The sequence below is a fragment of the Centruroides sculpturatus genome, unplaced genomic scaffold (genome assembly GCF_000671375.1).
Source record: "Centruroides sculpturatus isolate CEXI.00-Female unplaced genomic scaffold, Cexi_2.0 scaffold298, whole genome shotgun sequence".
Classification (NCBI taxonomy): Eukaryota; Metazoa; Arthropoda; class Arachnida; order Scorpiones; family Buthidae; genus Centruroides; species Centruroides sculpturatus.
Window position 1 is genome coordinate 192,482 of NW_019384568.1, and position 12,452 is coordinate 204,933.

The window sequence follows — 12,452 nt, forward strand, 5'->3', positions numbered from 1 at the left end:
ATAATAATTTAGTTAGTTTAATGTGTTGATATTAGATATTTATATATAAAACTTATTTGTTAACGTTGTATATTTATTACTGTAAGTATACCTCATACATTAATCTTAACAAAAATTATTTATAAGATAATGTTATTCTGAATTATATTAATTATAAAATTTATATATATTTAGATAATATTTTATATAGATATACCGGTTTGAAGGGAAAGAAAGCGCAACACATGGGTTATCCGCCGAAAGAAAAGCCTTCCTGGAAGAGTTTCTATGGGAAACTAATTTATTGAACATTTTTATAAGATTTATATGAAAGTGACTACTCACGCCTAAACATTTTATTGTGAAAGAACAACTTATATAAAGATTTTACTTAGGTAGACAAAATTTTTATGACACGTATTCATTTTTTTCTTTATAAATAATATAGTAGAAGAAGGTAAGCATTATTATATCTAATTTACTTTTTAAGTCTAAAGAATACTTAAGTAAATGTTTATATTACAACCATTTAGAATAGTAACCGAATGGTCATGAAGTGTGAAAAAAAAATGCTGAAAAGTTTAATAAATTCGCCATAAATTATTTTGCCATTAAAAATTATTTATTATTATCGTTTTTTAATACTATTGCACTTACTTTTGTCTAATAAACAATATAAAAAAGTAAAAACAGAATATGATTAAGCGGGTATTTAATAAGGGGTTTTTATAGACCTTAATGCGTCTACAATGACGTAGTGTAACAATCAACGAACACTGGTCACGAGTTAGTGTTTGATCTATGCCACGTGGAATTTGCTGGATATACTCACCAATATGACACCAGTTGTATGACTATATCGGAACCAGCGAAGCGTGTATACGGTAAGTGGTAAATCTCCAATGTTAATTCGGTCGATCGATGATAATACTGCCATCTAGTAACGATTGTGTAGACTGGCTCATTGCCAGGTTTTACCACGTGTTACACCGACATTATTATTAATAGTTACATTAAAATGAACTTTTTACTTTTCTGGCTCTGTTATATAAAAGACGGTAAGTATGGCAATCATTTAAAAAATGACAGTTTTACATTGTTGTACTCTATAAACTTATAGGTTTTTCTGTATGTATGGATGTTAATGTGTGTGTGTGTGTGTGTGTGTGTGTATGAGAGAGAGGACACGATTTTTATACTTTTTTTGAAGCTGAATAAGTCCTATGCTTCTTGTCGAATATTTTTGAAATTTTCCAAAAACGTGTATGTTGAAGAGATTGATATCTTTTAATTTTGGTGGTTAAAGGTCGAATGGGTAAAGAGTAGTGATGTAACGAATATTCGGTTACTATTCGGTATTCGGCCTATTTTTCACTATTCGGCCGAATACCGAATATTTAATCACTATTCGGCCGAATACCGAATACCTAAAAACAGGAGTAATAAATAACAAAAACACAGTAAATTAATCATTTTGGTATTTAGATTTAATGTTATCGAGTTAGTGTTGTTTGTTTATATTTATTTATAACTTGTAACATGCACAAAATAAAAAAGAAAATAATATTAGTCACATGTATTCACAATTTATAATTACAAAGATCAGCACACGTACACGTCTATCGTTGGAGAATCCTCGCACATCTGAGGGTCTGACCCTGCCTATCCTTCTTTTTAAGCGCTCGTCTTTGCTCTTCCCTTTCTCTTTCCTCTATCGCTCTAATCCATGTATGCCTGTGCATACATCATAATACGCGCTCACGATACTTTCGATTCGTCACTTTTCCGTCGTAGAGTTCCCATTTTACAATTACGTGACTCAGCCTGGTGATAACGGAGAAAAGAGACAGATAGGACGTCGATATAAGTCACAGTTATGATTTCACAGATTCGAGACAGCTTGATAGCCCGAACGGCCCCAGGCTTTCGCCCGTGCACGCTAAGTGACTTTCATTACAAGCATTTAGCTTTCCGAAGTCTATGACAACAATTGTTTGGCATCGACGGCCGCGAATTTCGAGCCAATAAGCTGCCTCGACTTGTTCGATTATGTTATCAACTCAATTTCATATTTATTTTCACATTTTCACTTCGCGGTCCTTCTCTGTTCTTTTTCCGTTATTTACACGTGTAGGTCAATTCATCGTTATTCACATTTGATATCATCATTTATCACATACTGCCATGACGCTCTTGTCTGTCCGCTACAACTGTCAAGAATTAACGCGATTGACGAAGCGTAGTGACAGCGGACCAATAGAGAGCGGGGTCCTTGCCATAATGCGCTTTGCGCGCCAATTTTCGTACGTGCGTTAATCAAGCCGAATAGTTTGGCCGAATATTCGGCTATTCGGCCACGCTCCTGGCCGAATATTCGGTATTCGGCCTGAGGCCGAATATACTATTCGTTGCAACACTAGTAAAGAGATAAATAGGAGACGTTCGTCACATTTATAGTTGGATCACACTTAAAAAAAGGAAAATCCTTCATTCCGTAAGCTTCACTAAATACAGCAAATGAGTCGGTCGAAATTACGTACTTATGTAAATCTTCCTTCCTGATTAACTTTCGCTTTATATAACTATTTTGTATAAAAGAGAAATGTTCTTGTTCTACTCTCTCTATGGCTCTCGACGCTTCTATAAAGTTGTCTTTTCGTATAATGTTATTTCGTAGTATTTCAGCTGTCTTTAATTTGGAAATCTGACAAGACGATTACTAAATTATGATGTGAAAATATACATTATTTATTTATTACATTATACTTATAAACAATAGCTCTACTCACGAAAATAGAAAGCAATAAAGCACCTTTTCCGAGTGTTCCACAGGAATATTCCCCTTTAATGGCGAAAGCTGCTAATTCATCGAATGTTTTTGGAACAGGTTTAGGTAAGGGATACGTCATGAATGACATTAAAGTCCCGCTATAACTAGACACTAGAAGANGAAAATAGAAAGCAATAAAGCACCTTTTCCGAGTGTTCCACAGGAATATTCCCCTTTAATGGCGAAAGCTGCTAATTCATCGAATGTTTTTGGAACAGGTTTAGGTAAGGGATACGTCATGAATGACATTAAAGTCCCGCTATAACTAGACACTAGAACGAGGATAGACAACCACCATATTCCTATTAGAAATCTAGATCTGAATTTCTTTATTGAATTCAAATTCATTCCTGGAAATCCAAAATTTAATTTAAACAGTAATGGTAATATTGTCTGAAGGTAATGTATGATGTTACCCTTATACAAGAAAGTGCAAAATAAATTCCAGAAGACTTTATATCTTGGCCAATATACTTGAATATCTTCTGCAGTTAAATCTCTTTCTATTACTTTGTGCAAAACTAATCCGAATATAATCACGGTGACAATTATAAATATCCATATCTAAAATATATAAATATTGTAATTATTGTCAAATTATTAGTTTTTAGACAAAAATGTCTTACCGTAAATGAGAACGGAGCTACGATAGATTTCCAGTTTGAGATCATTTCTGGAGCTTTAACAATAAAAACGGTTGATTGAAATGCTATTGCTGTAGTAAATTCCAGAGCAGAATAACGATCGAAAGTAATATATATTGGAACAATTGCCATATCTGCTTCCTAGTCTCAGAAAAATAAGTTAATTATATTTGTCATTTTCAGATAATAGAATTATCTGAAGTCGTAAAAGAGTACAGTATATTGAACGCAGGTGCGGTGATGTCTTTCACGAATCCAGATATATTTATTAGCTAATATTAATCAATAATATTTATATACAAATATACTTGATGTTGATCCAGAATATCTTTAATTGAAGCTTAAAACTACTGTATTTACAAAAATTAATCATTTTCGAGTCTTTCTTGTATCCTTTTACACAACCATAGAAGGAAGAGTTAAACGGCTTGAAGATAAGACTTCACTAATTTGACAAACAAAAGTTAATTAAAATTCACACAAAGTTTAAAATTGATATCAAACGTCGACTATTTATTAGAGGATACGACGTTTTTTACATTAAAAACAAAGGTTACATTTTCTCACAATATGTCTATCATGTTCTTCGCCTTTTTGAATAAGCAAAGCTATCACTAGGGCAAGAAAGAGTCATTTAAAAAGGCTAAGGACCCTTTTAAATGACTGTAAATAGTATAGTTCATATGTTACTTCAAATAGGTTACTTCAATAATATTTATTAGTTTTCAGATTATTTATTAATATGCTACTTATACAGAGGTTGGACAAAATAAATCGAACACCCTTTGTTGTGCACAGTCAAACTGAACGTTTCCTAACACATGTGCAAATTCAGAAAGCGCCCTGTTTTCTTTATTTACGTTGCTTATATCGCTATACGTAAAATTCATTACTTTTTGTGTTGAAAATGTATTTGCCAATTTTTGGGGTGCGAGTATTAAAAACCTAACAGACTTCAAAAAAAAAAAAAAAAAAATATGATCGTTGGTGCATGGGTATTAGTGTTTGTGAGAACCTCCTATTTGTTACTGAATAGAGGTAATACTGGTATGAATGGCAGGGCTGGAATAGCGAAAACTTTGTTCACACTCCTAAATATCAAACAGCGTGTATATTATTAAATATCAAACAGCAGTATTGCAGAGTATAAAACATAGTTACCATAGACTTGGAAATATATAATCTGGTGAGATAAATCAAGTTTTACTGTGTTTCTCATTTCCAGCGGTGTTTATGTCTGGAGATAATAAACAAAAAGTAATTTTTTGTTATTGTTCGGATTATTTTGTCTCATTCCTGTGTTTTCCTTCTGTTTGTTTTGATTTTCTAAATATATCCAAATTTTACTATTAAAAATTTTATTCATGTTTGGCATAGCAATTAATTTTTCTATGTAAATTGTGCCAATATTATATTGATCTCCGTGTACAACTTATATTACACACTTTAATTCCTTAAAGTATTTTCAGAATTAAAATTGCCTTTAGAAAAAATAAACAGCGCGGGGTTTAATCTAAATATGAACGTTATAACCTTGTTTATCACTTATTTTAATTGGGATGTAAACCTATCAGTGCAATAGAAATGTGATTTTCTATAACTTTTACTGATGACCACATGAAAACATCACTCAATACTGGTGGCAGGTCATAGAGATGTGTCTGACAGCATGCTTATGCATGCAATTTGCTGAGTTTTGTCACGTATCTTAATTTTAAATACTGGCTAATTCCTTATAGAAACTTTTTGCAGGTCAATTCAAAATAAATGAAATCAGATAACACTGAATTTTCCAGAGTATTTGAAACAAATTTACTGTCCAAAAATATACGGTTTATCTAAACAGAGAGTAACGAGTTTAGAGAAGTATTGTTATACAGATTTTTGATCAAGGCATTGTTTGACAACAATATGTGCCTAGTTGGTATAAACAAGGCACATGTAAATACCAATGTCTTAACAACACTGATTTCGAAGCTACTACCAATCAAATTACACGAATTTACTAGACATAAGTCTATTATTATTAAGAAAATTTTTACAATAGAATTTAAACATAATTTACTTTAATTCTGATAAACCTTTACCTTATATTTACTTTTTATAATAAACAAGCGTGGTTGTTTCTTGTATAGTAACCATAGTTAATTATACTAAGCATAATATCAGATCGCTTTTCTGTTACATTCTCTTACTTTATTAAATCGGCTTCTTTTTAATCTAATTGCAGAATTAATTAATAATATATCAGCAAATTTTTTCTGAAATACAAATGGTTTTCTTGATATTATACTGATAAATAATAAAAGTTGCATCGTGTAAAGTAATAAATAATAACAAATTGTTTATAAATGCGTAAATAAGTTTTATTTAATATAATTCGACCAAAAATAAAATNTAAACACGTGAAGAAAACCGTTAAATCACACTGGCTAACTCATTGATTAAGTGCACACCTGTGAATAATTAGCTGTGTTTAGTAGTTTTAGCCATTCGGCCACTGATCGGCGCACTAAAATAATGTATAAAAACCCATCTTAATTACTCTGTCAGTGATATTGCGTGACTATTCGCCCCATAATTGGTATGATTGTTTGATCATAAGTTCGACAAGACCCACAACTCGAGTGATCGAGTAGGGAAGAAGCGGGACTTCCATATCAGGATTAAAACGCCCATGAACAAAAATTAAATTTTTTTAACTCTTTTTGTCCTGTGGGCACTGAGAAGGTCTCTTTTAGCAAGCCTATTACGGTGAGGACATAGTCCCGGCAAAGATCAACAGACTCAGCACCAACTCTAACCAATCATAGATTCTCCAGGTCCGGAAAAAAAAACACGGGGCAAAATATCCATCGTAGCTGACGACTAACCATCCCTCCAGGAAACGGACAAGCAAGCAAAGCTCGCATCAATAAACTTTTTATATTTTTAAATATTATAAAGTGGAAAAACAACTTGATTTTGAGGGTAAAGATAGGTTTTTATAAAAAAAATGTAAATGCTAATAACGAATAAAACCACCACTAAGTCGGACCCTCTATCTTCCTACCCCGTCTACCTTTAATCACAAACATTTAATAACATCTATCCCCTAATACATGAACCTCCCTGCAAAACATTAAAAATTTTCGACAAATAGCACAGGAGTTATTAAACTTCAGAAAGAGTAAAGAAAATCATGTCCCACACACACACTAATATCCATAAATACGAGGCAGATGTTGATCCACTAGCACACTGACACACTAATCGTCTGCAGTTGGAGTTTAGTCCTTTTCGCCCCCCCCAGGCCTACGTCCCCTTACCGCCGACAAGCTTGCTATCGCTCGCGGTCAGCTAGTACTACGCGCCACTTTCGCGGCTTGTTTGACAAACCTAACCTATCCCTCCAAGAGATCACTACAGAGAATGACTGTCACCAAGCGGTGGCGAAAAACTCTGAAAATGCGTGAATGCCCTGTGAAACACAAAAAATTATAAATATGATAACTTTCTTATTTTTCGTCTCCGGTCCAAAAGTAGGGGTACCGTTGAACTCGTCTCGATCCCGTGAGTTCAAATATATACTCAAAGTCCCGAAATTCCATATGTGGTAATCTATAGTACGACCGTATTTTGTTACGTAATGAATGACATGCTTGTTATTTAGAAACCTTTTATTTAACAAATCCATAATTAATTCATTGCTTTCAACACAAGCTTATGCAAATTTGTTACGTGTTTATCGGTAATTTCTTAACACGTGTTTGTGAAAAAGATATTTGAATAATATTAAGAAAAACATAGTTTTATTTAATTCGCCTTTATTACTTTAAGTAAAGAGAAATACAGTATATATAAAAACGATTAGACTATATAATAAAACAAATAATCCTTCCTCTTATGATATTACATTAGTACATCTTAATTCATAAGAGTTTCAAATTCACCACCTGTTTAATTAATTACAATACAGTGTTTAAAGGAAAAATATTATTTATCATAACATCAAGTAAAAAGCAAAGAAAATAATAATCAATTTATTTTGATCAGAAAATTCGCCCTCCTAACGCTTCTTTACTGTGATTTCTCATGCAGTAAATTACTACGATTTGTTTTCTTCAAATATGAATCTCGAAAGAAGCGACAAAATAACCAAGCGTACGAAAAATACATGCAATTAAACAACAACAGAGATGTGTTGGTCTGTTCGCAATATTTCCCGCTGTAATACATGTATGTGGCTGATAAAGTAAGGAAACAGCCCATAAACATCTGTGAAATTTGAATTATGGTAATTGTCATGGCAATAAACACAGGTACTTTGATTTTCATCGCCTTCATAGCGTAATAAGAATACATTAAGCTGTGTACAAAAATGTTCATCGTCATACACCAATATGTAGTGGAGGCTTCATTGGAATTGAAATACCATACATAAATCAGAGTTGCAGCATGATGATACCAATGCAAAAATATCAGCTTTTGTTTACGAAGGACAAGAAATATTGTATCTCCGAATTCAATAAGTTTTGACCATGTAAATACAGATAACCAGAATGCAAGCGGGTGATATTTTAATGCAAAGCTCATGTTGCACACGGAGAACATAAATCCGAACTCTCGAATTGAAATCCACATCCCTGGAAGCAATCTTAAAGTGCCACAAATACTGAATGCCGCCAGTAGTATATTCCAGATGACAAGAGGCCAACGAAGCTGAAACGGAGGCCTGGACTTCATGTAATTTTGCAAAGAAAAGATAATTATTACGTATGCCAGTGACATAGGAATAGTGTAAGGAAAGAAACTCTGAGTCCATTTATTATCAACGTATTGATGTAAATATTCTTCTATATAAAGCGATTTCAATTCCCCTCTTTGTGTAGAATAATTTTCGATCGTCTCCATATTTTACTGAAAAAAATAGAAATAATGCATAATTATTTACAGTTTAATTTAATCTGTGCATATGAATTATTTATAAATAAAGCATATGTGTTTACATAATCTCCTAAATTTTTGTCGGGGATGGTCCGACCAGATATTCCGTCTTCCTTCTCTCATCACCTCTGCCACCCCATGCTGGATCTGGCCGAACCCATAATGGGCTTGCTCAAACAGCCCCTCTTAGTCAAGTGTTATAACGTACGTATTTTATTATTATAATCTGTTTGACTGAGTTGAACACACAGATATCTGCCAAAAGAGATTTTTTGAGATAAGAGTTTATATGGGAAACAGGTTTACTGATCTCAAATATATGACAGACGCGTTATTCTCGAAATAATTTTACGTATAACATAGGTCGTACAGGGGCGAAGGTTTTTACTCTAGTCGAGTCTCGGCCTTACGATGCAATTTCACTCCATGTCAGATATGTGATTTGCAAACGTCTCTATTGTCGCGTGTTGCTCTATTCGTGTGCGAGACTGATTTTTGAATGTTTGCTTAAAACACGATCACATTGGCCATGTTGTAAAATTGCCTGGCTTGGCCATGCGATGTGCCATGCTCTTCTGACTGGACCATGTTTATTCGTGTGCATGCTCAAATGAGTAATCGCCTTAAAAATAATAATTTTAAAACAATTAATATGCGTAAATTCTAATAAAAAATATCAAGTTACGTAAATATTTTGAATTTTAGATATAGTAAAACTTTTCCTCCTAGATTGTTCGTGTTTCTGATTGTACAGTAGATAAAACTTCACGTATGTTTTCCATGAATCAGATAATTCAAGGTTTATTAGTAAAATGCACACTTTTTAATAAATACATTTTATTTCCTGATTATTTATTGTGAATCATCTACAGTAGACCCCCTTAACACTGCAGATAATTCCGTGTTATATGAATTCCATGTTGTACGAGTCACTTAGATTTTACAAATACGTGAGCCGTTCACAGCCCGGCACACGTGTTTGTAAAATCTAAGTAACTCGTACAAGATGGAATTCATAAAAAACGGAATAATCTAGTGTTATAGGTGGGTCTACTGTATATGACTTTTAATTTTAATTGAAAGAACTGTTGTTTCCTTAAAGTATTTACATTTTAAACTAGTAAACTTTGTGAACTAATTCTAAAACTATAAATTAAATATAAATATTTGCATATGTAAATATTAATGTTTAATTTATGTAAATGTAAAATTATATAACTAAATGTAAATTAAACATAAATACAGGGTGGTTATAATTAAAGTTACGCTACTTAGACCTGTCTACAGCCCGTTCTCGTGGACACATTTTTATGAAACTTGGTATTTATCTTATACGGACCATAGGGAAAAGGAAAATGCAAATAAACATTTAGTTCAAATTTTTACCACTAGGTGAAGAAATGGCGCATAAAGAAGAAGAAACCCGAAATGGAAACACGCAAATGGCTTTTATTCACATTTGTTCAATGTGCAATCCATTAATTATTTAAATAAATAAAATTAGAATCTGTTCACACGTAAAAATCTTTAAATATAAATAATATAAAAGGAAAGATTTATATAAATTTTATCTGAATCTGAATAATGTTTCGTGCATAAGGAAAGTACATTATAATGACATTTATTCATCCTCTTATCTATAAACAATACAATAGATGAAGGTAAGCATCATTATATTTAAACTTATTTTTTAAACTTTAACAATATTTAAGTAAATATATTATTTTTTTAGAACGATAACTTAATAGAATCTTGTGAAAATAAATTTATAAGATGCTATTGAACAATTCTGCCGTTATAAATTATTATTGTTTACGTTAATTGTAACTTCCTTTCTGGTAATAAATTACTGTATATTCTGTGTTAATTGCGAGGGTCTAAAGAAGGCAATTAATTAATTAGATTAAATTATTTAAACTAATACGCATTTAATAAATAAGTGGAAAAACCCTACTTTCTTTTCCCCATCACTCGCGATACTCAAATAGATAAATCTAGTCAACAGTCACTAGGATGTTTGGACTTATGTTACAACCTTAATCATGACAGTCGATTATTAATGAATAGAAACTGTCATAAGTATGAAATTATGAGGTAAAGGGAGTCACTAAAACGGCTAAAAAATAGCAATAATTTTCCCGAATCGTCCGGTTCTTCACAGCCCGTATCCATCGACAAAACGATGGACACGGAACCGATTCACTCTATCGATTTATCCGCAACTTCCCTACTTAATTATTCGAAAAAACTCTTATTAAACCATCCAGTGTTACCCAGTGAGCGGCTCTTGCGACTCGACAGCTAGAAGGCTAACCCTCAATTGTATTCTCACATAATTATAACAAGTTGGCGAAGGAAGTAAGAGTATCAATATTATCTTTAATTATAACTATTTTTATTAACAAAAATTTCTGTTTACATATCAAGATTGCAGGTTTAAATTAAAAATAAAACAATTATAAAATAAAATAAAATATGATAAAGTTTTACCTGTAAACAGAAAATCAGACTGTCTTATTCCGATGAGAAAACAATAATAATATTTTTACAATTACAATTATTGATAATATCTCAAGGGAAATAATGAAACGTAGTGTATTGGGTAAACCTGTTTTCTCAATAATAATTGTCTTACCACTACAAATTTTTTAGAAATAATTTTAAAAATTAATAATTTCGTTTTATAATTATAGATGATTTCGCTCATTAAATGTCCTAGTGAATGTTGTTTACTTAATAATCTTCACTAGGATGGAGAATGCGTTTAAGAAATTCAAGTTTAGTTCGAGAAGAATTTCAATTATTTAATACTACATAGAAATGGGCAATAAAATGTACAGCATTTCGACATGACGTTGTACAAAGTATAATGCAAACTTTATACATGTAATAGATTAAAATCGTAAATCGGAGTCTACACTGACTTTCCAGATTATAAAAATACTAAAAAATAAGCTTGTTATATATAAAATTAGTCACACTAGTCTACTATACAAATTAAGTAAGAAATTGTGTAATAATTTATGTACTTACAATTATAAAAAATTTTTAATTTTGATATACAGTATTTATAAGTTGTGGAGTGTATAAAATCGCTTTTTCTTTTTACTATTTCGTCCCGTAAACACAGAAAAGATGTTTTATAAAGCAATTCTTCTTTTCTTGCCACATAACCTATTCTATAGATTCATACAAAAATATACGGGGCAGTGGGTAGTGAGGAGCAAAGATAATACATCTAAAACAAAACACCAAAATTTTCTGGGGTTTATTAACACGTTCTTCTTCATCTGGGTTCCTCACGGTGGTACAATAAGCCCAATAGACTCATTGTCTGAGTCATTTGGCCTGCTTGTTAAAAGTACCAAACACAGGTCACGGGTTCGTGCCTTAGTAACGGTAGCGTAGTGCAGTATTCAGGTATTTTTTTACGCCTACACGATTTATCTCTTCCTAAATTGGAGCCAGTTTTCTATTTTTTACAAATTTTTCTCGGGAGTAATACCGTATCGGCGGATTTCTCTTGTTGCCAAAAAGTATAACTCGTCAATCTACTTGAATTTAATATTTATACGAATTATACGAATCTAAAAAGACTAATTAAGCAATGGAAATATACGCATAAGAAATTTCGATTATACAAATTAATTATCTATGTATTAGTCAAAATTAATAATTTAATTTACTCAAATTATTACAGATTCGATACTATCGAGTGCTACTAAAAGTAAAGTATTATTTGAATATTAAAATGCGAATAGAAATTAAATAATGGTACCTGAAAGGTTGATTGTCGAAGGAGAAGTGGAAGATTTGACTTATAAATATTTGTTTTAAGTTTTTCCTGTAATTTATCTACTTTCTGAGAAAGGAAAAATAAACAGGTTTCTATTCAACTGGTTTATTTTATACAGTAATTGATATTTTACTTGGGAATTCTAAATTTAATGATCGGTGAAAGTTTTCCTTTCGCTTTCAATATAAATATTATTCATATCTCATATAAGGTTTAAGGTTATTATTTTCTAATCGAATATTAAAGAAAGTTCAAATTTTAAACAATAATTAATTTA

The 12,452-nt window shown here is 31.7% G+C and overlaps 1 protein-coding gene and 1 pseudogene across 2 annotated transcripts; both read right to left on the minus strand.

Annotated features, from left to right (window-relative positions):
• The window catches only part of LOC111624083, a 6,203-nt pseudogene extending 3,315 nt beyond the window's left edge, over positions 1-2,888 (minus strand).
• Positions 2,889-7,260: 4,372 nt separating this feature from the next.
• Positions 7,261-12,244, minus strand: LOC111624105 (putative fatty acid elongation protein 3). Of its 2 annotated transcripts, none has more exons than XM_023366883.1 (2): positions 12,158-12,244; positions 7,261-8,352 (listed from the first exon to the last, which is right to left on the minus strand). In XM_023366883.1, the coding sequence occupies exon 2, from the start codon at positions 8,344-8,346 to the stop codon at positions 7,513-7,515; it is 834 nt and encodes a 277-aa protein (XP_023222651.1). In that variant the 5' UTR covers positions 8,347-8,352; positions 12,158-12,244; the 3' UTR covers positions 7,261-7,512. The 2 variants fall into 2 exon arrangements, with proteins under 2 accessions (XP_023222651.1, XP_023222652.1); XM_023366884.1 differs by lacking the exon at positions 12,158-12,244 and adding an exon at positions 10,870-10,897.
• Positions 12,245-12,452: the final 208 nt, after the last annotated feature.